This window comes from Osmerus eperlanus, chromosome 2, assembly GCF_963692335.1.
Source record: "Osmerus eperlanus chromosome 2, fOsmEpe2.1, whole genome shotgun sequence".
NCBI lineage: Eukaryota > Metazoa > Chordata > Actinopteri > Osmeriformes > Osmeridae > Osmerus > Osmerus eperlanus.
The window spans coordinates 4,594,050-4,617,081 of NC_085019.1; the positions used below are offsets into that span (position 1 = coordinate 4,594,050).

General features: G+C 42.1%; 4 protein-coding genes across 5 annotated transcripts; 3 read left to right on the forward strand and 1 right to left on the reverse strand.

The window, feature by feature from the left end:
• The first annotated feature begins 54 nt into the window (after positions 1–54).
• On the forward strand, positions 55–8,481 carry zc3h7a (zinc finger CCCH-type containing 7A). The gene is made up of 23 exons (XM_062447688.1): positions 55–194; positions 1,108–1,208; positions 1,494–1,533; positions 1,622–1,819; positions 1,906–2,064; positions 2,166–2,246; positions 2,432–2,485; positions 2,579–2,618; positions 2,742–3,049; positions 3,178–3,421; positions 3,547–3,575; positions 3,661–3,799; positions 3,900–4,058; positions 4,403–4,608; positions 5,267–5,367; positions 5,475–5,656; positions 5,830–5,888; positions 6,029–6,165; positions 6,252–6,357; positions 6,501–6,609; positions 6,727–6,854; positions 7,554–7,717; positions 7,799–8,481. The coding sequence occupies exons 2-23, from the start codon at positions 1,141–1,143 to the stop codon at positions 7,986–7,988; spliced, it is 2,901 nt and encodes a 966-aa protein (XP_062303672.1). The 5' UTR covers positions 55–194; positions 1,108–1,140; the 3' UTR covers positions 7,989–8,481.
• A 37-nt stretch (positions 8,482–8,518) lies between these two features.
• snn (stannin) lies at positions 8,519–10,387 on the reverse strand. Its single transcript, XM_062447744.1, has 2 exons — positions 9,855–10,387; positions 8,519–9,386 (listed from the first exon to the last, which is right to left on the reverse strand). Exon 2 carries the CDS (start codon positions 9,329–9,331, stop codon positions 9,050–9,052), a length of 282 nt encoding a protein of 93 aa, XP_062303728.1. The 5' UTR covers positions 9,332–9,386; positions 9,855–10,387; the 3' UTR covers positions 8,519–9,049.
• Positions 10,388–10,433: 46 nt separating this feature from the next.
• Positions 10,434–12,325, forward strand: litaf (lipopolysaccharide-induced TNF factor). 2 transcript variants are annotated; one of them, XM_062447711.1, is made up of 4 exons: positions 10,434–10,551; positions 11,075–11,284; positions 11,457–11,613; positions 11,756–12,325. In XM_062447711.1, the coding sequence occupies exons 1-4, from the start codon at positions 10,494–10,496 to the stop codon at positions 11,862–11,864; spliced, it is 534 nt and encodes a 177-aa protein (XP_062303695.1). In that variant the 5' UTR covers positions 10,434–10,493; the 3' UTR covers positions 11,865–12,325. The 2 variants fall into 2 exon arrangements, with proteins under 2 accessions (XP_062303695.1, XP_062303704.1); XM_062447720.1 differs by having other exon boundaries at positions 10,548–10,658.
• LOC134007936 (zinc finger BED domain-containing protein 4-like) lies at positions 10,623–17,087 on the forward strand. The gene is made up of 5 exons (XM_062447699.1): positions 10,623–10,662; positions 13,396–13,545; positions 13,768–14,163; positions 14,278–14,965; positions 15,175–17,087. The coding sequence occupies exons 3-5, from the start codon at positions 13,776–13,778 to the stop codon at positions 16,130–16,132; spliced, it is 2,034 nt and encodes a 677-aa protein (XP_062303683.1). The 5' UTR covers positions 10,623–10,662; positions 13,396–13,545; positions 13,768–13,775; the 3' UTR covers positions 16,133–17,087.
• The last annotated feature ends 5,945 nt before the right edge of the window (positions 17,088–23,032 follow it).

The window sequence follows — 23,032 nt, forward strand, 5'->3', positions numbered from 1 at the left end:
TCAATTCACCAGTTTTGCAACAGCCTACGACAGGAGGCACTGTTTTTCATTTCGCCACAGGGCAGGCCTGCATTAATATAGAATCAATGATCGATCATGAAGCTGACACTACCAGAGCTAAGTGCGCGCGGCTAGATAACAGAAAGATCAGACTGACCACATACAGTCGCAAATGTTAAGCCAATACATTCCATGTAAGTAAGCTTTTGTAAAGTGCATGCGAATAATGGTTGTCTATGCCATCTAAAGCCAAAATGGCTAGAAAGCTACTTGGACTACACTTCAGCTAGCCATAGCTAACCTACCTAGCACTACAGTATGTGAACATACTGCATAACCTCGTGCTTCCTTGTTACACTGTTACGCTTATTTTAGTGGCTAAACTTCGCTGGTGAATGTTTTTTTATTATCTAAAGTGCTAAATATGTCTGACAGCTAACAATGTTGCCATGCACACGAATTGACTCCATTCTGGCAATCTAGCTATGTATGGCTAGCTTGCTAAGGAAGTAGCATGTTGGCATTGTGCTGCTGGTTAGTCAGTTAGCTAGCTAGCTTAGTAAGTTTGCTATCCAACTGATAAAATGTGTGGAAGATATGTTTGCGAATGATGGATATTGTTTGGATTCTGGTGATGTTCAAGAATCAAACATGAAGAAGACAGGGAGGGTATTTTTATGTTTTAAAGAATCTTTAAATTAATTTAAGATTTAAATGTTGTACATCCTGCAGTCATCACGCAAGTAAAAGGTTAATAACTGGTTATTTCAATAATTGTCACTCGTCTACATTTTGATCCCTTCTGTGGATCAAGAAGTTTAAGTGACCTCACTGGAGAAATATTGTTGTTTCTGTCTTCTCATGGACAGATGCTACCAGTGGCTAATCATGACTGGTCATTGAAACAATAGGCATGGTGGCACAGTGCCTTGCAAATGTCGCCTCACAGCAAGGAGGCCCTGGGTTCAATTCTTGCTTGGGGCACTGTCTTGTGCTGTTAGACAAAGTTTTTTCTTCCTTACTATTGTCAAGTTAATGAATATTTACATTTTAAGGCCCGGTGACCAATACAAAGTCCAAAAGATATCGTGATTCCTTTGTTTATAGGTGCTGACATCAGAACCTGATAACACATGAGACATGGCTACAGTGTGTCTAGACAGAAGCAGTCGGTGGCAGAGTATTCAAAATGGGCTGCAGTTTATCCAGTAAGTGTTGTCAGGATCCTCCATCAGGTCATGGCCAGAGGGAGTAGTGATGATTATGTAATGTTTCATCAGTAGTCAGATCCACATTTGTCTGGTTGCAAATGTCGGTAATGTGGAAGAAATCCTAGGAAATCTGATATAATTCCACAACCAGCTAATTAAGTTTTAGGATTCTAGACTACTCATGTACTACATTAAATCAGTTTGACGACTTATAGTTTGACGACGATAAAATTATGATATTTGATTTTTTCATGTGTTCTGCAACATTTTATTTGTGTTTAGGTCAACTCTCCCCTTTCCTGGAACACAGGGCCAATATGAGGTGATTAGCAATTCCAAAGAGCAACACAAACAAAGTCGATTATGCATATCTCAAATGTTACATAGTATTTTACATGTTGTTTCATCAGGTATTCATTCAGGACCTTGTGAGAAATCTGTTCGGTGAGGGCAATGATGTTTTCAAAGAAGGAGAGTGGACAAAATCTATTGAAATGTACACAGAGGCCTTGAGCATAGCAGAATATGCAGACTCAGAGGACATCACTGTCTCTGGGGGAATATTGGAAAGCCTTTATGCCAATCGTGCTGCTGCATACCTAAATATTGTAAGTAAAGATCAAATTTTTGTGATTGGGTTGAACAGTGAGTTACATGTTGATTCTTTGAATGAGACTTGGGGTTCTTTCCTCAGGGGCTCCATGACCAAGCATTTGAGGACTGTGAGAAAGCCCTTCAATTGAATGAAGGAAACTATAGAGCTCTGTACAGGAAAGCCAGATCTTTAAAGGAGATGGGAAGGCACCGAGAGGCCTATGAAGCTGTTGCTAAGTGCTCTCTTGCAGTGCCTCAGGTGAAAACAGTGCTATCTTTTGGTCATATTTGCTTTGTAAACATGCTTATTACCTGTATTCATATCTAACCTCTACTATGAACACTGCATTGTTTTTTCAGGATCCCAATGTCATACAGTTGACTCAGGACCTCGCCAAAATGTTGGGATTGAAAATCCGTAAAGCCTATGTCAGGAGCAAGGTGAGCGTGTAACAGGCCCTATCACAAAGAAATTCCTCATGCTGTCGACTTTATATTTCCATGTTTGACAAATGTAAACTTGTTCACATTTAGTATTTGCTCAATTTTAAATAAAAGTGTAACACATCGATGACACAGTACACATCATTAAATACTGTTAATAAACATGTAATTTCTTTCAACAGCCTGCCTTAAATGCCTTGCCTGGGGCAACCTATCCAGGTGCCTCCAATGATAAGGTATGTGCACATGTGTTTTATAACCCCCCAAAAATGCATTTATCTTTTCACTCAAATATATTTTAAGTATTATTATTATATTTATATTTTCAGTTTTCCCATGACTCTACATCTGTGGAAGACATAGAGATGGGTAAGATCGTAAGATTATTTAGAATTCTAATTTCGTTAAACTTTGAATTTCTTTCCTATCTAAGACAATTATCTGGAAATGCAACATGCTGCTCAATCCACAACATTTTACCATCTACTCTAGAAGCGTCTCAGGGCACTCAGGAAACAAACAAAAGGAGTCCAGTACCAGTCCCAGCCCCGGTAGTTCATCCCCCCAGTAACAAGAAAGTGGATGTTGAATCTGTACCTGTCAGAGTTTCTTCAGTCTCGCCCACTAAGGCACATGACCTGAAGCCCATCTCAGTGTCTGTGTCCATGCCAATGGTGAATGGTATTAGAGCCAATGACTCCTATCCAGTGCCAGAATCACGCTTGGACTATGATCCAGAAATTATTGGAGATGATCTTGATGATCTTCTGGACCAAGCTGGTCCCTCGGACGCTTCAATTGTAAGTTGTCAGCAGTGAACTCAAATGTGAAAGTGCTCACTATTGATTACATTATTTCTGTTAGTTTTTTTTTCAGAACATTTCATGTCATTTAAAGTTTCACATTTTATCTGAAAACTCTCTTTCAGGGCATTCTCACAGTAAAGGGACCTATTCCTTTACCTACTAGCGTTGCCTCAGTTCATTCCATGCCTAGTCCATTCCTGATGCCGTCTCACATTAGCCCATTCCTACTTATGGGGCCTCAGTGCACCATCAACCTGCCTCTCCCTTACCACAAGGCAGGATCAAGTGGATATTCTTTAGGTCTGGATTCCTTCGCTTCGCCCTTGGATTCACTGGACAGTCTTTCCATATCAGAACCCCAAACAGGTATCAGTGTTCATGTAATTAATACTGTTTACAGACATAATATAAACTGTTGAAATGGAGTACCTTTTAACTAGGAGGACTAACTATGGTGTTTAAGTTGATCAATTTTATTTTCTCAAATTCAGGATATGCTCACCATTCCTTCATAAAGCAGGTATGTCTTTCTAGTTATTTCACTTGACTGTTCCAAACCTGGAACCATATTGATACATTTTGTTCATCTCTTTTAAATCTTCAAGGTGAGCAATGATGAAAAGCCAATGGGAATGGCTGTGGGTATGCCTGGTATGAATTACACTGCTCTGGATTTAGCCAAAAATCCATTGGTTGAAACGCACGAGTTTAAACAAGCATGCTTACAATGCTTCATCAAAACCGGTAAGATGTTTTTTTCTTCTTTGCTCATTGTCATGGAGATTCCAACACTGAATTTATCGTGAAGAGTTCATGTAAATAAAATGTTTTTAAATGTCCACAGGGCAGGGCGTGTTGGATTACACGCTTGTTACTGAGGATCACAAATGCAAAAAGGATGTGTTACTTGGTCGGTATAAGCACACCCACGACCAAACATGGAAGCTTATTCGGACAAAGCCAATGAAGACTCAGTATGTTGGACCATACCATATCTGCAAGGGTAATGAGATTTTTGTATTATTTGTATTACATTTAAGGAATGTATAAATAATGATGACATAATGACAGGCAAAGTTAGTCTCTGGTGGAATTGGTCATGGTTTTCTTGTTTAAAGTGGAAATGTAAATTGGTATTATCTCTTTATACATTTAGTCATTTAGTAGACGCTCTTATCCAGAGCGACTTACAGTCAGTACAGGGACATTCCCCCTGAGGCAAGCAGGGTGAAGTGCCTTGCCCAAGGACACAACGTCATTTGGCACGGCCGGGAATAGAACTGGCAACCTTCAGATTACTAGCCCGATTCCCTAACCGCTCAGCCACCTGACTCCTCCTCTTTATAGATGTTTCCAACGGAGGCGAGTGCCGATACCCTGGACACTGCACTTTTGCATACTGCCAAGAGGAGATTGATGTTTGGACACTGGAGCGCAAAGGTTTCATCTGCAGAGATCAGCTTTTTGATCCGTTTGGGTGTGTCCCTAAGATCAGTATGACTGTCCCAAAGATCTTACAGGAACACCATGGGACCTTTATGTTCCTCTGTGGCGTAAGTTCTGCCTTCATCTTTAATACCATGGTTACTAGGGGTGTAACAATATATCGTGGAACAATATATCACAATACATTTGATTTACAATATGTATCGTAGAGTTATGGCAATATTTTTACAATATGACATCCGTTTGATCCTATTGGTTGAACTACCAGCGTGTGACCTACTCTGCACCTGTGTCATGCGTTCATTCACTGCATTCACAGAAATCACTTGGAAATAAATCTTAATTGAATTTCAGTTTCATTAAAAATATATATATCTATATTGTGATACGTATTGTATCGTACACCCAATATCGTGATATGTATTGTATACTGAGCTGAGTGTATCGTTACACCCCTAATGGTTATAAGTTCTGAATGATGTTAATTATCTCACATACTTGCTCCTGTTCTCATGCAACATTGACTTTATCATTAAACAATATCAGAAGGTTACCCTACTTGATACTTTTCACCCTATATGATAGGATGATTTTTTCAGTGAGACTTCACATCTCTCTTTCCAAAGTCAATAGGTCACTTGGTGAACTTCAAACATCTGTCTCTCTCTCTATTCATCACTCACCGATTTAACATCACAACATAAATGTAAAACACTGCATATAAAATGTGCATTTCTGACATATGACATCTATGATCTTGTCTAGGTGTGTTTTGATCACAAACCACGAATAATCAGCAAAACCAACAAGGACAACTCCTCTCTTTGCTCCCACTCTGTGACAAAGCATGACTTTGAAGATCAAAAGTAAGTTTGTTGATTTTTTTTCATTCGGAAGTATTGAGAGGATCAGCACCGCCAGCATGTATCATCTCTCCATCACATTTAAGATTCATAATCATGTTGCTTTTTAGGTGCCTGGTTCACGTATTGAGGGAGAACACCATACGTTACTCCAAAATCCGCCCTTACACTCAGCATTGCCAGATGGATCTCTGTCGCCACGAGGTACGCTATGGCTGTGTACGGGAGGATGAGTGCTTCTTTGCCCATAGCCTGGTTGAGCTGAAGGTCTGGAGGATGCAGAATGAGTTTGGTGAGAGAACCAATAAAACTGTAGTAAAAAAGTTTGTAAAAAAAGTAGTATTAGAATTTTATATAATTGTTATGTTTAAATGAATGATTATCGGATGATCTGTGTGATTTTACATGACTTATCAACATAATGTGATTTCCTTATTTTTATTTAATTTGTGGGTGCTTTTACAGGCATCACACATGAAAGTATTGTACAGGAGGCAAATATGTTTTGGCGCATGGAGGCCCAGGTAAAATTTGGCACATTAGTATAATGTAAAACACTTAACCTTCCTTCTTTTACATCAGTCTCAGATCACATTTGGATGTACAAGTATTTCAGCTTTTTCTGTTGTATATGTTGTAATAATAACCTCTATTGTCACTGCAGAAATTTCCCACTGCACCAAAAACATTTGGGCCACCAAATCTGAAGATCCTCTTTGTTTGTGGTCAGTGTTGGAGAAATGGCCAACAAAGTGAGGCTGACAAAAGCAAGAAGTATTGCACTGCCAAGGCCAGGCATATGTGAGAGACTGCTTCTCCTAAGTCCTTGTAAAAAAAATCAGGTGAGCCTTGCATGCATATTGATTTGCATCTGATATTTGGTGCAGGTGGGCGAAAGACAGACGAGTGGTACTGGTCAGTTCCATTGAACGCAAGAAGTGGATGACGATTCGACCGCTTCCGACAAAGAAGCCCATCCCATCTCAGTATGACGTAGGTTTCCATCACATTCATATGTACTAAACTTAGCTACTAAATTATGACCAACCTGTTTTACCACAATGTCAGCACTCGTGACTCATGGTACTCAAGTTCCCTGTACAGGTAATGAAACACTTTTCCCCCCCCTTCTGCAGATTTGCATACATGTGACAGCTGGCAAAAAGTGCCAATACATCGGAAACTGCACATTTGCACACAGTACCGAGGAAAAAGACATTTGGACATACATGAAGGATAATAACAGTAGGTTAAGCAGGAGTTCTTAAAGGGCATGTGCAATGGCCTTATTCAAAAGATGGGAACAGTAAATCAGACATTAGCACCTGTTAATAAAGGCACTTATTATTCCTCACCATTTAGTTACAGACATGGAGCAGTTGTATGAGCAGTGGCTGCTGTCTCAGAAGCCTGGTTGGAGCGAGGAAACTAGCAGTACCAGAGAGAACGGAAAGCCAATTCACATGCCCACAGACTATGCTGAGGAAGGGGTAAGGAATATAGGGGATAAACTTAAAATGTCACACATGTAATTCCTGATCTTTCTAATGATGATCCTTGACAAGCTTGATTGCATCCTAGGAGTGGGGAAAATGTATCTTCTTTTAAAATGATTATACTTTTAGAGGATTATAAATGAAAGCAAAATTATTACGTGGAATTTTAAGTATTTACATGCATAAGCCCCTGATGCTTTCATCTTTAATTTATGCAGGGCAGACAATCCCAACTGCACAAATTGTACAAGGTCGCAGACAACCGTGAGAGCCTTTTAAGAAAACCTCAGAAGGGCTTATCAAAATGTAACTCTAGTCTCCAGTCCAAAATTTATCAAATTGGGTTTGCCTCCAGACCATCTTAGGGAAATTTGTGCAAATGCTCCACCAACTGAATTCATCCAGTCATGGTCATTCAGTATTCTTGTTTTATCTGGAGGCTTACGATATCAGTTCCTTATTTAATAATTTTTAAATTCAAAAGTACAGCCATGCAGGGTTATGCTTGCTTCTCTATCATGAGACAACTGTGAATGACTGCTGTGTACAGTGATGTGCAATGGGCTTGACAAGAAGTTTGCCAGGGAAACTCATTTCGGAAACTTAAATGTTATTAGTGATATTACTTTTCGAATAAAATTAATCAATCCCACTGTATAAACTTTTACAATTTAAATTTTCCTTTTTTTAAAGGCGGGGAACCACTGTTGGCTATGTGGTAAAAATTGCAACAGTGATAAACAGTGGCAGCAGCACATCACATCAGATAAACACAAAGACAAGATGTTTAACTCTGAAGACGAGCAAAACTGTTGGCAGTATCGCTTTCCCACTGGCACTTTTAGAGTTTGTGAGAGGTGAGATGGTGGCCATCCATTACATCTTGAATTCAAGTTTTTCTGTATATGGTTTACTGATGGCTGACACATTTTCCACAGGTACAGCAAAGGCACCTGCATGGAGGAGGATATGTGTAAGCTGGCTCATGGTAATGAAGAACTAAAGGAATGGAAGGAACGCAGGGAGTTTCTTTTGATGAAATTGGCCAAAGCGAGGAAAGACCATCTTATAGCTCCAAATGACAATGACTTTGGCAAATATAGTTTTCTGCTTAAGGACATCAATTAATTGGATAATCACATGCACTGCTACAAGCCTAGAAAAAACAAGCCTTGAACTTGCCAATGTAATGAATGGAGATTAAGAACACAGCATTGAGCTTAACAGAGCTGTGGCACCTTCAAACACACAAGACTGCAGCAGTTTGTTGGTTGCAATAATTGAATTATTGCAAAGATTGCTTGTCAAAATAGGTGTGATAAACTTGGAGAAGCCAAAGTTCAGACACATCAGCGCAGGTATTATAGGACAACATGGAAAACACATTTGAGAATGTATTCCTTTTTTTGACAGCTAAATGCTGTAATTGTTTTGTACTATTAAGTTTTGGGTTATATATTTAGTCATTTTTGTCATTTATCATTCATATATGCATTCTATCACACTTCTGTCCATGTAATTACACTTTGTGTAAGGCATTATGCCATTTGTAGAAAGGAATCTGATTACCAACCAAATATAAAGCCTAATATTAAACACTTGCTTTGCTTTATTTCATAAACTACATGTATTTCTTTCATAGATGACTGAAACCCAACCATTTTTAAGAACTTTTATTTCTGGATTTTTTTTGCCAGACAAACGGCTTCAAATAAGTGAAGTGAAATAATGTGCATCATTTGTAAACACAACATGCAGAGAAACATGAATAGGAATTTACAGTTGCATCAAGTTGATAACTTGATAGCTCTAATAGTGCATGCAATAGCCCACGTTAGGTTATACTAGAGATAAACAATAATTGTAAACAATAGACTAGTGCAAGTATTCGACACAAACTATGTAGTGTGTCATAACTACACATTCACAGATTCATTATTAATAAAAAGCAAACCATTATAAAACCAAGGCATGGCATTTAACTAATTGTATGCATTAGTTTCGAGTGATAAACATTGGCCGTATGTCCACTTCATTGGCCTATCAGAAGTCTCACAATTTAAAAGCCATTTTGGAAATTGTTACTTAACATGATTCGATGAATTCAGTTTATAGCCTGCGATACAAAATAAAGACAAGGAAACGCATGGCTTGTCATTGTTTAGATGAACAGATCACGTGCAATAGGCCTACTGCAATTTCACCACAAATGGATGGCTGTGATTCTCAACATTAGGATTGAGCTTTGATTTGTGCTCAACGTGAGGGTCTCTTGAGTACTGTACCATGAGAAAGGGCTCTTTAGTCTCACCCTCACCCACTATGCTTTCTTCATCCTCAGACTGGCCAATACGTTGCAAGCGCAAGTAGCACCAACATCCACAGATGAGAGCTCCCAAAGCAGCGACAGCTATGAGGATTACGAGGACTGTAACCACCCCAGTGGTAGGGCTGTGATCCACGATGGGCATGTCGTTATCAGAAAGGTAGCTAGGTAGGTAGCTAATTCAGAGTGACCTCGGACCCCTAAAACAGAGTATTAAACATGATAATTACCGTAGCAGGTTTTACCACATCATATTGACGTTGCCCAACATATTTCGGATTGTCTGAATTAGCAAAAGAAAGACATGAAGCAAGCATGGCAATAAAATCACTATTATAAGATCATATTTGATTGATTTCATAGGCCCCATTTGTTTCATTCCCATAAAACACGTGGTCCTCAGGGACCCCCTGTCCTGCGTGTTTTAGATGTTTCCCTCTTCCAACACACCTGATTAAAATGAATGGATTGTTATCAAGCTCAGCAAAAGCCTGGTAACGACCATTCATTTGTAGAGGTGTGTTGGAAGAGGGAAACATAAAACTTGCAGGACAGGGGGTCCCTGACTGAGGACCAGGGTTGAGCACCACTATGCTAGTACTCAAGTATTATCATCAATATGAGTTAGCCATAGCTTACAATAGCCTATGAAAAACAGCACTGCTTACCATTAAAGGTGGTCTTGCATCGATGAATCTGGTATGTCGACGTATGTTTAAATATACTGATATTTCATGACTGCGAGAGCTTCTCCGAATTCGTAGTTGCCTTTCTATGCATCCCAGATGGTGTATGATGCATCTCCGTGTGAATGTCTGACTGTAGCAGAAATAAGACAATCTTACAGTTTGCAGGAAATTACCTTGATATGGCGTAGATATCTGACGGTAAGTAAAATACTTATGTAGGTGTAACGAGACAATTCACAGCACGGTCTACTACTTTACAGGTGTCAGTACTGCCTGCGGCTTTTCTCATGTGAGAGTGGAGCTCGCGGGCGGAACACTGGGTGAGCACCAATTTAACTAAATCGTTTGCCAAAACAGTTGAGAATAAACTGGGGTTTGTATTTGGACTGCAACTTAGCATTAGCCGGCAAAGACCGATGTTTCGCCGTTTTTCATCGCATGGCTGTCAATTCCTCTTGCCAACTTAAAATAATTAAAAGTCCAACTCCTTGGAACTTGGACTAACTGGCTCTCTCCGGGTTTCAAACCGAGTGCACTTATTGTTCTCTTGCAGCTGTACTTGAAATACATGATTGGATGATCAGATCAAAGTAAACACCCCATGAACCTTCTACTCCAATGATTTGGAAGAAGGCAAGCAGGCATGGGACGTTCTTGTCAAGCAAAGAGGAAGTTGGTAAATGAGAACCTCTTCATTCCACGTCGAGCTTTGATCGACTGTTTTAGCAAAACAAATACTTGTCAAGGAAAGGAAGTGTAGCAGCCATCGGAATTGAGTTTAAGGCAAGTCAAGCTATGGCTAATTCTAACCAAATTGTAGCTAAATTCTAGTGATAGCTGATTGGCTTTGACAGTACTAGATTTTCCTTTGACCAACAATAACGCTAGCTAGCAAACGATACCTTAACACATAATGCCTGGCTAGCTAACATTAGCTAGCTAGCATTTTTTTTTACATGAAGCTAGTTTGCTGACTCTTATACATTTATGTTGGCTTAACATTTCATAATTTTGTATTACTATATAGTAGGCTAGTAGGAGCCAGCTGGTTATTAGGAAATTGTTCCATGGATCTTTAGTTTCGTTTCAGGATAAAACTGGTCACAGCTGTCGGGTACGAATATCCTAGACTCATTGATTTACATATACTCATACTTAAGGCCATTTGTTTTTCTCTCTTGTAAATGTTGTTCTCATAGCTTCTGTAAACATGGCAAGTGCACCGCCGCTGGAGACTGCTGAATTTGGGGGCCACCTTCAGCCACCCTCTTATGAAGAATCAATGACTCCTCAGTATACACATGGTCCTGGGCTTCCTCCAGCCTACACCAAGATGGCACACCAACAATACCCAACACAAGTGCATAGTCAAGCATATCCACCAGCCCATAGTCCTATCAGTCCAATAGGTAATCCTCCTTCCATAGTTTGGACCTTTCAGACCATTAGAGCTTTTCATGGCCAGTCCTCTTGACCCACATATGTGTTACCTGGCTCTGGAACCTAACTATTATATTTGACATGTTAGTGGGAGCAGTGTCCCATTTTAAGCCTGCATGTTTAACACTCTTTGTTCCCTAGTGTCAGTACAGACCATTTACATGCAGCCTGGTGTGGTGTATGGGCATCTTCCAGTGCATACACACTGTCCTGCATGTGCCCAAATGGTTGTCACTCGCTTGGAACACAACCCTGGAACAATGGCCTGGCTCACTTGTGCCGGTCTGTTCATTTTCGGGTAGGGTTAACAATGTCCACATACACCGAGTCCCGCTACAGAACTTATGAGCTTGCAATGCAGTTTGTTTCACTGTGATCTTCTGAAGTGTTTTTCATTTGACGTGTGCAACGATGTATAATGCAATCTTCTATTTTTGTAGTTGTATCTATGGATGCTGCCTGATTCCTTTCTGTCTGGATGGTTTGAAAGATGTGACACATCGGTGTCCCAACTGCAGCAAACCCCTTGGGGTCTACAAGCGACTTTGAAAACATGTTTTTAACATTTAACAGCACATCTAGGCCTAAGTCGACTCACCTTAAATCATTTTTTACTTAAATGAGTCATTTGAGGCCAAATGTGTGACATGATAGGGATAAGAATGTATAATCATAATTCACTGTAAGCCAATCATTGTGATTCATGTTGTGGACATTATTTTTGTTGTCTTGTTATCTTATTATGAAAGACTGTATATAGCTGAAGTCATAGCTGTCTGGTGTAGCAAAATACAGTATATTGATATATATAACCTTAAAAGGTAATAGCCTAAGTTATAGTAGTTTTTATGTTTGGCCTCCTCAACCACCAAAAGACAAATGTATAATAACCCATTTTGCGATTGTGTCAATTGCCATAAATGGAATTTAAATATGAGTATACACATTATTCAGATTTTATTATGATGTAACTCTGGTAAGCACAAGTAAATTTACATAGTTTACATATACATTTATGTCTGTGTCAATGTTTTTCAAATTATATTAAGATTATGGGAATACTAATGATAGGTTACAAAATATGAACGCGTTAAATTTAAGTAAATTGTCTAGCAGAAAACTCCCCCACAAGGGCATCATTGTGTAAGCACTTTCTGAATGTCTTCCACCTCAAACTTCCACATTCTTCTGTGAATCTCCGAAAGTCCACCAAGGTTAGCCATCTTAACTCCACGCAAAACAGGTTCGGGAGAGAGTGCTTGGATGACACCCATCACCATAAAATACTCCCCTGGAAGAGAAAGATCACAAAACTAGCTACGTTGCTTGTTAAACAGCGAAGAGGCGAGCAAATGATAATCTCACCTTGACATAAACATGATTTGCCTTTAGGAATATTTCTGACTCCGTTCACAACGAAAGTCCCCGTCTCATCCAAAAGGCGCGCCGAGTTCTCCGAATTAATTTCTAGCACTGTTCCTTGCATCCAAACAACAGACACTACAAGTGTACTACTTTTGGCTTGCCCCAGGCTTTTTATATTACATTCCATTTTTCCTTGGTATCCGTAGCAACATTGACCATCTCTTAGCTGACTCGAAAGAACTTTTACTGGGAAAGCTCGTTTTTTATCTACTAGGTATTTTTCTTTATCCATACTTTTCAGATGGTGTTTAACAATGAGCCCGCGTAAAATTGAAATGGCAGTCCGGATATGGTTGGTTTTCACAATAAAGGTTCCTACATCTGCAATATTTGTTGCCTACCACAATTGCTTCTTTTACAACACAGCAAAATCACAGTTTATATAATTATATTTTACATTGTTGAGGAATTCAGATAGGCGGACCGACAGAGTTCAGATTTAGGGTTAGTCCCTGTATGGTTGGTCCTTGGTGTATGTGCTTTCTGCAGGTCTATCGAAACAGGCCACAAACCACCACCAGTGACCAGTCATCACCAGTGGTAGTCCATTTCAACGGTAGACTTGTTCTATAATAAGTAGCCTAGTGATTTTGCGATTTTTAATATTTATTTATTTTACCCAAAACATGATTGTTTCACGCGTTTACGCAGGTAGCAGTACTGTCAAACGGAGATGATGTTGGCCAATCTGTCTGCCGTGATCCGTGACCCGTTGAATTCCAGAGTCAAACATACGTCATCAAACCGCGCTGTGTTTGCTTGAATGAACAGCTCTAGGTGTTTCACAATAATTATTAACGGTAAGGTCAGTGATTATCCTACTCCAGTTATGTAATAGAAATCGTCTGATTAACTGTACTGACTTGTCATAGCTGCAGCATTCAATCAAACGTCGTCGTGTCGCAGTGTAAACGTTTCCTTTGCTTTGTTTTTAAAGCTAACGAAAGAGCTAGCTACCTAGTATCACGTTGTGTTTCCCCCATTGGTAGTTAATTACATTTGTTGCTTTTTGTTGTTTGCTTTGCAGGCTAAAATATGACTGAAGCTAAGAGAGCCTTCTCACTGGTGTGGGACCATTTCACCCTGGTGAACCCCAGGAAAGTCCAGTGCTCCCTTTGCTCTCAGTGCCTCAGCTTTAACAAGAACACCTCGGCCATGCTCAGACATCTGCGGTCCAGACACCCCAGTGAGGCTTGGTACAACACCAGTAATCCTAGTTCTGGAGTCCTGGCCATGTTCCCCAACTGTTCTGGAACCCTCTCCACATTCCCTAGTGGTTCTGGAACCCTCCCTGTGCTCTCTAACAGCTCTGGAACCTTCACAACGTTCTCGAATACTGTAGGACTCAGCTCACCATTGACCAGTTCAACTGGGATCAACCCAACTTTAAGTCCCAACAGTTTGACAGCACACAGTGGCTTAGGTATGTCCTGTTTCAAGTGAAACAAAAACATTAAAATGTTTACTTTGTCAAAAAATATATATTAATTGACAGTTGACACTTTTTTCTTTTTTATGTATTCCTTGATTGTCTCAGCCTTTTCCACCAGACAAGAGGACTTGGATGACGCCCTCATCAACATGTTAATCAAAGACTGCCAGCCATGCTCATTGGTGGAAGACGAAGGATTCTCTGCTTTTGTTATGAAGCTTGACCCAGATTATGTCCTCCCCACTAAGAAGGCCCTGAAGACCCGGGTGGCTTCACAATGTGACATCATCAATGACAGTGTGGCATCAGAGGTGGAGCGTGCTGACTACATCAGTCTGACATCAGACACCTGGACGTCCACAAGCATGAACACCTATGTCTCAGTGACGGGCCACCTAGTGACGGAGGCCTCCCAGCTCTGCACCTTCCTGCTGGGGGTCTGCAGGCTGCCAGAAAACCACAAGTCTGTCCACCTGGAAGAGGCTAGGAACCAACTGGTGGCCAGCAGGGGACTCCACAGCAAAGTAGCCGCCTTTGTCACAGAGACCAGCGATAACATGTCCACCATGCTGCAGAAGCTAGGTGTCCTTCTGCTGCCCTCTTTTGCTCACGTGCTGAACCAGGTAGTGAAGATGTCCATGGAGGCCACCACAGAGCTGCAGGAGATCCGGTCGCAGGCTCGGACTATCGTGGCGTTCTTCAAATCCAACCCTGTGGCCAAGGAGCGCCTAGCTGCGGTCCAGAAACAGCTTAACCGCCCTGGCCAGAAGCTGCTACTGGAGGTGGAGTCCAGGTAGGTTCATAGGCCTTGCATTGGTTGGTAGCCTAGGTCTACTGCAGGAAGGTAAGCCTCGGGTAGGTTAGGTTAGTAGGTCTTGTGCGGAGAGGTTGCTTTAATTGATGTAGCTTGCCTCAGCTAAGGAGCCTACCCCTGTCTGCTGGTTAAAATCCATAGATGGAGATTCTTTGAAGTATGTTTATGTATTTGCTTTACTTGTTCAGGTGGAACAGCTCCTTCTCCATGCTGCAGTGCCTGTTCCACCAGCGCGAGGCTGTGGCAGCATCCCTCAGCACTCTGGACACAGACATCAGCCCCCTGGGCTCGGCGGACTACGAGGTCATCCACCAGTGCCTGGGCGTGCTGGACCCCTTCCACCAGGCCACTGGAGAGCTGGCCTCAGAGAGGCGCGTCTCTGCCTCCAAGATCATCCCTCTGGTCCGCATGCTGAGGGTCATCCTGATGGAGAAACGCTCCGCCTCTGTCCCCAGCCACCCCACAGCTGCACAGCTGTCCTCCCACCTGCAGAGGGCGCTCCAGACCAGCTGCGGTTCAGTAGAGTCGGAGCCCGTGCTGGCCCTGGCCACCCTCCTGGACCCACGGTTTAAAGTGCTGGCATTCGGGAACCCTGGCTGTGCTCAAGATGCCGTCAAGCAGCTGACTTCCGAGTGTGCCGCCCTCATTAGGGTCAACTCTGTCAAGTCCCAGTCGTCACCGTCCAAGGCTTCCGCCTCTCCCGCTTCACCCGCCGCCAAACACACCGCCGCCTGGACGATGGAGACGGCCGCGGACGACGCCACGGCAACGCCAGCGAGGCTCACAAGCGAGCTCGGTGGTGCCACCGGTTGCCAAAGTGGGGGGTTGTGGGAGATGTTCGACAGCAAGGTCGGCGAGACGCAGAGCGTCCAGAGCAGCACGGCCGACGCGGCGGTGGAAGTGCAGCGCTACCTGAGCGACACCTACCTGCACCGCGGGGAGAACCCCATGCACTACTGGGAGAGGCACAGCAAGGTGTACCCCCACCTGTTCAGCCTGGCCAGGAAGTACCTGAGCGTTCCCGCCTCAACCCTGCCCTGCCACCGCCTCTTCACCAAGGCTGGGGAGGTGTTCAATAAGAGGAGGAGTTGTCTGAGTATGAACGCCGTGGAACACATCATGCTGCTCAACGAAGGGCTGGTTTAACCTCTTGTGTTCAGTTTGTGAGTAGGTAGTCAGTCAACAGGATACTGTATCGATTTATTTGATTGTAACCACTAGAGGGCAGCATTACAATGCCTTACTGAGCTAGTTCTACTGATTTATACTGTTGGTTGTCAAGAACAAAATAATTATTACTGCTAATAGTTATGTACTACTTGTGACTTAATGGGCCTATACTACGAAGCAGGATTTGGGGTTAGCGAAGGAACTTTGGGTTTAACCATGGGATAAATGATCAGATGAGTATCATCCTGAAACAGAGACTGATTAAAACATCCAAAGCCTTGTACTTATTGACCTTATAAGATTAGTAAATTGGCCTATTTAGCGGTTTGAATTGTTTTTATGTGTGTTCTGTATTTGCTCCCAAGACCGTTTTAACACCGTCATACAGCTGAAAGAAGGGGGCTAAACAGCATAAGAATACACGTAAGGAACACACTAATTTAATGGAATAGGCTACACAATTTATTTGTCAGCTTTCCTTTGGCAACAGCAACGGTGTAATATTGAACTTGCTTCGTAGAATAGGCCTCAGGTCCAATTTAGCCTGTTTACAGTTTTATTTAATGATGATAGTAATATTTATAGTGCTGCTACATTAATCTTTACATACCGTGTATCTTAAACTTGATGTGCAATAACAAAATGTAACAGTAAATTGTCTTTGAGTGTACAGAATACAATCTAAGAATGTGTCTTTGATCATTTGCAGGTTAAATATTGACACAAAGACTATCAAGAATTGTACATGCACAGCATGTGAAGGGTCTAGTGCTGTTAGCGCATTATGTTATTAAGTCTAGCAGCTCAGTATATCTAAAATGTCCTCATGTGAACAGATAACTTGTTACCAAAGAGTAATCACAGATCAATACGGCTTTGTCTATTGATACTCGAATCATATTTCATAAATCACAGATTAAATTGTCCTGTTGAGTCCTATCAGTCAGTGAGTTTAGTTATTTATTAGTAGGAAAGGTACAGTGCAAGTCCACAACTTGTTATGTGGATTACAACAAGTTATTTTCTTGGGGCTAAATATATACATTTGTTTACATGGAATTTTGTTTACATGGACTGAATAGAGGCGAGGCCACTACAAATAGACATACATTTGGCTCAAACGGCCCTTGACCCCAGTGAGGCAGAGAGTGGCTGCATACTGGTGATTTAACCTAATGAGCCATATTCACTTGCCTGACAAAATCACACAAATAATTACATAGTAGCTTTGACAGAGGTTCTTGTGTTGTAGATTAGGTTTCTGAATTTCCCTGCGTGGATGAATGGAGTTCTATCTAATTTAATCTAATAATAGAAATGCTAGAAATGAAGCAACTAGGTTTGAGGGTACGTCTACAGTCGAAATTTTGATAAAAGAATTGCACCATGTCCATCTAAGGATAGTTCTTGCACGGTTGAACATTCTAAACGTGAACTTTAACCCTTGTGCTGCCTTCGGGTCACATGACCCAAAGGTTCACAACGAACCATCGTTGTGTTTACCCAATTTTACCCAATACAAAAACAAAAGCATTTTCTTTTAACCTTTGTGATGTGGGGAGTCTGAGACAGCCCAACGGTTAAAAGAAAATGCTTCACTTTGTTTTTGTATGCTGTAAAGTTGTCGCAATACGACGATGGGTCACAATGACTGATGGGTCAGAATGACCCGAAGATAACACAAGGGTTAAGTATAAACCTTCCATCTGTCTTTAGCAGAACCTTTGAGTCTTCATGTAATAATGAAAGCACTCTTATGTGCCTCTCATACACATTCACCTCATAGGCACACATGCCAGATGGGCATGTGCCATCAGCTGCATCTTTCTGATATTCTCTGTCAGGCTTTTTATAGGTCAGGAATGTTCTGCTTTGCATCAAGTAGCACCTATTTATAACAGCCTGCATTCCCAAGATGCTTCAAAGAGCTGGGTGTATTGTACAGCAGAGGCAGAAGCCATGCCAGCTGTGGGGGTACTTATATAAGCCTTGGACTGACCCTCTGGTGTTCCCAGGTACAGATGCTGGCAGTGACCGTGCCCCATTTAGACTTCATTGTTTTCCTAAGGCAGGTCAAGTCATTCATTGTATAGTTGATAAGAGGCCACATGCACACTGTTACCTTTCGCTGTCTCCTACAGCACCGGGGGGCTCTCAGTGTAGTAAATCAATTACCTGCTTGCTGGCCAAAAGCAACATTCTTCCCATGGAAGGTAATCGTTGCTATTTTGTTTTCTCTAGTTTCGAGTCTGCACACAATGCCCTACATCCCCAAAATAACTGGTGGTTTTTCTCAAACAGAGCACCATGTTTGGACACGGGTGATGAGGTCCGGCATATTCTGGTTACAAGAGCTTTTTTGCCTTCCTGACGTGATGGGAATGTATGCGTCTCACCGGGCTGAAGAGGTGAGCTCCTCTTGTCCGCTTCCCCTCATCTACCCTGATCTGAAAACACTGAAAAGGTGGACACAACATGTTAAACATGAGATCTAATGAGCCTTTCATGAATAATATGTGAAAACTAGATAACACATTTACCAACATATGGCTAGCATGAATGAATAGCATGAATCATTTTTGAGTATATTAAAAGCCCCTTGTAGAGTTTGAATGTGTTCCACCTCATACCAGTGGATGTCAGTAAAGTGTAACTACTTCTAGTCCTGATGCAATTGAGTCTCCTTATTCTGCATCTTGCAGCTGAAATTCAGTTCTAAAACCTATCATGCGAAACCTTGTCAATAGATTGATACGTTTTTTCTCTAATATCTACATATATCATTGTCATTGAAATGATCTTAGTTTAACTCCTAACATGTACTGTATGTAATATCTAACATAGGAAGGGAGATCCATCACTACACCCATGTCTGTGCTTGTGTGTGTGTGTGGGTGCTGGCATCCATGTCTTCAATGATACACCCTCTTCTTACCCATTGAAGCTAGCAGCCTTACAGCACCCCGACACCAACCGGTACTCTACAGCCAACCTCCACACGGTCACCATGGCAACCAGGGGAGGTGACATGCATGCGATAGCCTCAGTCACAGGGGAATTCCTCCTGTTAGCGTTGCACTCGCCAACCAGCCACGTCTGCCCAGCAGGGGGGGGGGGGGGAGCTCGGCATAACCCCACTCCCTAGCAACCGGTTGCTATGCTGTTCAGTTGCCATGTGGGGAGTGCCATGCTTTTTGAGTGGGTGGTGATCTAGTGTTAAATCCACCCAACCCAGATGTACATTTACGGACACACTCAGAACGCACGCACGCAGGCCTCAAATTCTTGCAATTGTCCTGTCTCTGAGGGAAGCTAAGCTCTGGCTCAAGGTGACATGACACAAAGTGAGAGCTTTCTGTGAGAGAATGTTAAGGTTCAGTAGACACAGTAACCTCAGCCAACAGTCTTCAAATACCTTTCTCCTCATTTGAAGCCCTCCCAGGCTTTCCACATTGAATGTTTTAATAATAATAGAGTTATATTCTCTACTTAGCAGTGTGAAATGAGGCTGTCAAGAAAACTCTGCATCTATCACTCATTCAGCTAATCAAACAATCAATAAGTCCACTGTGCCCTTTACAAAGTGTCACGTGCACACACTTGCGACACCTGACCAGTTTAAATGAGAATGGTGGAACATTCAACAGACTGGGCTAACGTTTAGCACCACGGAAGACCCACAGTCTCAGTCATCTAGTTGATTTGACAGTGATGCCTGGCCCAAATTCCTCCAAACCAAATACAGCAGAACAGGATAAAACGATTAACAGGATCAATCAGCATGTTCTGGGTTTCTGACAGTGCTGAGCCGCCAGGAGCCAATAGGGGAGATGCTGCCTGGGGCTCACAATAAGCCTCCTATCTCTTGCCCCCACAAAGGAGGACTCCACCAATGGCATCTCAACCCCTTCTGAACCCCAATGTGGCCTCCCCCCCCTCCGCCCTATCAACTCCCCACCCTCTCATCCGCCTCATTCACCCCCCTGCTCCCCCTTACCTCCCTGCATCCCCTCCACAGTCATCCATGTGTAGCTCCAGTCCCGAGTGTGTATACTGCTACAGAACTACAGAACCACAACAATCTCAACAAGTCATCATTCCTGGGAGTGTGAGGCTTCACTCACTGTGGATAGTAGGATACAGGAGGATGTTGAAGATTTCACGGTTTTCCAAATATTAGTTTCTCAACCCCCCTGTCCAAACTCTCTCCATATGGTACATGTATTGAGTGGCCCCTTAGTTTGAAACAAGATCCTGCATCCTGTACATACAGTGAAGGAGTATGCAACCTCCAGTGCTTGCTGTGCCCAGAACACAACGGGGTGTGTTTGTTTATGATCCCCAGCTGCACTGCACATTGCCACTGTGCTGTTTACTCATGCACCCAAGAGGGGAGCAACATGTAGTTAGCAGAAACAGCAAACCTCTCCACTGTTACGCCTGGCTGCCTCCTTCCAGGGGAGGCGTCTTTCACCTCCCTCCCCCTCCAGAGAGCAAGATAGAATAAATGAACAGGGTGGGCTAGATTAATAGATAGACGGACAGGGGAGAGATCTGACATGGAGAAGGGAAGGAAATGTACGGCCTTGCAGAAAGGAAATCCAATTTAGATTATTGAGGGGTTCACAAGGCGAGATACCTGCCCATGGGGCAACAAAACCAGTAAAAATTGAATTGCTTAAAAATCGTAGAGCTTGTGAAGTTAATAATGTGTGCGTAATGGGACAAGGGGTCCAGAGCCTCTGCAGTTATACTAATCTGTCCTGTCATCAACACAACCTCACAAACAACCTAATCTCTGTTCTCCTTCCAGATGTGTTTGTTTTGTTCCAGAGGCTGTGGCTGAGGAGTTGGATACAGGCTGTACATGTGCTTAGGTGTGTGTGTGTGTGTGTGTGTGTGTGTGTGCGTGTGTGAAAGAGACAGACAGTTAGGGTTCAAAGCCATTCACACCAAGGCTTAAAAGCTTCAGTGTTCCATAATAATGTCTCATCACAGTCCCATTGATCTCTTCCTGCTAGAGGCTACATATCTGAGATGATCGAGTAGTTTTGAACCCAAATCCCTATGGTTCAACTTGCCAAACCAAACTGTATAACTTGGAATGATTGAGATTTGCGACAGGTTCATCATCAAGCCAGCACATAACAAAACGAACAACCTGTGTTACATCTGTAGGTGCTGTATATTGTATGCTTGATAGTGAGGAAGGTTAATTCAATTTGGCTTCAGGTTGTATTGACGTAGGAGGAACGGGTCGAAGATCCCTCAAACATCCCATTCTATTTTTCATTAGGACTGCTTTCTCTTCCCACACATCTGAGCAATGACAGTTGTTAGGGCTCTCCTTAACTAGGCATATGGGAACCTGTGACCTTCTCAGGTATGAATTGTATTAAGAGGAGCAACTTAAGCGGTGAGTCAATGTCAACTGCCTGACAGTGATGGAATGGCTGTCTGCTGCATGATGGCAGACAGTGTCTCCTGAATAGAGAGGATCCTCCAGGGGATGCTAGCATCAATATACAATCAAGACTGCATGAATTGCAAAGCTTATACAATCAAATTGAGAAAACGTCCCTCAATTTCACCTGGCAATAGTACATAATTTCATTTACATCTGTCACGTTCTCTTAGATGAAAAAATGTATAACGTTAGCCTTTGGACGCAAGGGGGTGTTTTTATAATTATTTTTCATCAATCACATCCCAGTGCAGCTGGGATGTGATTTATTTGTCATGTGACTTTTTTTTATATATATCATAACAAGGCTACCTCTCTTGAGTGTTCCTCTTTTCCTTTCTCTCTGTGTGTTCTTTGTTTACAGGTTAGAGTTCAGCTCATGATAAAATGAGAGCATATGGAGGTTTGGCTTTCGAGTGCTTCCATAGCACAAAGCTGCTGCCAAAAGAACAGGATTTGTTTATAAATCTTAACTTTCCTATTTGGAAAAGGCTTTCAGCCCTACTGAAGGATGAAAGAATACTGTATGCTGTATAGTCATTACATGACAATGCATTCATAAAGTGTTTACATTCATTAAATTGTATATAAATAAACATAACATCTCTGATGTATTGTCATGTAGTAATCATACGGCTATATGTTTTAAATGGCACCTTGTCATTGTTGTTTGTGACCTGTTATTGATCAATATTGCACCCCTCATGCAGACCTGACACCTGGACTGAAAAGCAGACAGTCAGCAAAGGCAGCCTCTCACAAAGCCATGAAACTTCCAGGGCCCTTATGCAGCAATTTGGTGTGTGAGGGTGTGTGTGTAAATGATCCACTTTTGTTCATCAATATCACATCCTTATGTTTACAATACATTTCCACTAAAATGGCACATTGCACACATTGAGACAGTTTGGGGGACTTCCACAAAGATGGACCGGCCATTGACCTTAAGAGGGTTATTGGTTCTGGAAACTCAGTGTTAAAGCATTAAAACCTATCCCTTTTCTTAGGTCTCAGCCCTGGCCAGCTAACTGGTCATGGCAACTTATCAATCACATCTGTTAGGCTCTTATTCAATTAAACATTGGCACTGAACAACTGGGAATTGAATCTATTTTGTGTTAGGCCTCTTTACTACTTGTTCACTACTTTGACCATGCACAGTGTCTTCTGATGCCAGAGCTGAATCTACATCTGTGCATTTGGAAGGAGCAGCGTCTCTTTCTTGTGTTGACACATAAATGACACAGATGGGAGGGGGGGGGGGGGCGTTTGTAAAAGCTTTGATAAGACCTTTCGGGTGATTCATTTGACTCAACAGAATGTGTGGGGTAAGGTACACCATGATTTGGTTGTGGAAAGACTGGTTTGGCGGGTCCACAAGACAGACAACAATAAGCTGGTGTCTATTTTTG